This window comes from Penaeus vannamei, chromosome 36 (assembly GCF_042767895.1).
Source record: "Penaeus vannamei isolate JL-2024 chromosome 36, ASM4276789v1, whole genome shotgun sequence".
Lineage (NCBI taxonomy): Eukaryota > Metazoa > Arthropoda > Malacostraca > Decapoda > Penaeidae > Penaeus > Penaeus vannamei.
In genome coordinates this window covers 20466303-20467548 of record NC_091584.1, presented here as the reverse complement: position 1 = coordinate 20467548, position 1246 = coordinate 20466303, and the positions used below count along the sequence as shown (strand labels likewise).

Genomic DNA, 1246 nt, shown 5'->3' with positions numbered 1-1246 from the left:
GATAGGTAGGGGAGGAGATTTTGTTTTGTATATATAAAGATGAATTGATAGATATGTAGGAGAAGGAGAATCCTGAAAAAAAGATATATAAATTAAGATAAAGAGGGCGAATTTTTTTTGGGCGACCAATAAGTAACAATCTCCCTGGCCCCGTTCAGTGTCTTTCATCTTTTCATATTCAGTTACTACTAGTCATGAATAGTGTAATGGTGTCAATAGCTTCAGAACAAGAGCATTTTTAGATATTTTTATCGAACATGTGAGTATTTGGGATGGAGGAAATTCGGTTTAATTCCCGTTTTACTCATAGCCCATGGCCCTCCAGAAAGTACCCCGTGGCTCCCTGATTGCCAACCCCTGATATAGACAGACAGACAGACAGACAGACATACGGATATACAGTTGTGTGTAGACGTACATGTTATTATTTTTTTTAGAATAAATAGAGGTAAGTCAAAGTGTCATGGCAAGGCGTACACGAGTGGTTATTTTTTTAGAATAAATAGAGATGAGTCAAATCTCGCGGTGTCATGGCATACAGAAACTGTCATAAAAGTCCACCTGCCTCGCGCCCAGCATGTTGATCTACGGTTAAACAAGAGATTCGCGGGAAGTCCCTTTAACTCTTTTCATTACTACGAGATTGGGGTTGTCATGGCAACAGTGACGCAGTGTGGCACGGCAACTGTGCGGACGGTGAACTTATGGTTTTAGAGAGAGAGAGAGAGAGAGAGAGAGAGAGAGAGAGAGAGGGGGGGGGAGGGGGGGGGGAAGGGAGAGAGAGAGAGAGAGAGAGAGAGAGAGAGAGAGAGAGAGAGAGAGAGAGAGAGAGAGAGAGAGAGAGAGAGAGGGGGGAGGGAGAGAGAGAGAGAGAGAGAGAGAGAGAAGAGAGAGAGAGAGAGAGAGAGAGGGAGAGGAGGGAGAGAGAGAGGGAGAGAGAGGGGAGAGAGAGGGGAGAGAGAGAGAGGGAGAGGGAGAGGGAGAGAGAGGGAGAGAGAGAGAGAGAGAAAAAGAGAGAGAGAGAGAGAGAGAGAGAGAGAGAGAGAGAGAGAGAGAGGTATATTTACATATCTATGTGTATATATATAGATAGATAGATAGGTAGATAGATATAGATATAGATATAATACGTATATACATACACAAATCTTAGACCGAAGCAAAGGATATTCTAATTTTTCAAAAAGTAATTCGATTAGACCCAATGCAACACAAGTTCGGGCCAGACAACTTACCAAAACTACAC

General features: G+C 43.0%; 1 protein-coding gene across 1 annotated transcript in view; it reads left to right on the top strand.

Moving 5' to 3' along the window:
* LOC113806194 (clumping factor A) overlaps nt 1-366 on the top strand; it is a 2231-nt gene extending 1865 nt beyond the window's left edge. The window contains exon 2 of the mRNA XM_070114916.1: nt 311-366. Within this exon, the coding sequence (XP_069971017.1) occupies nt 311-366 (56 nt within the window). The remainder of the gene's footprint in view (nt 1-310) is intronic.
* Nucleotides 367-1246: the final 880 nt, after the last annotated feature.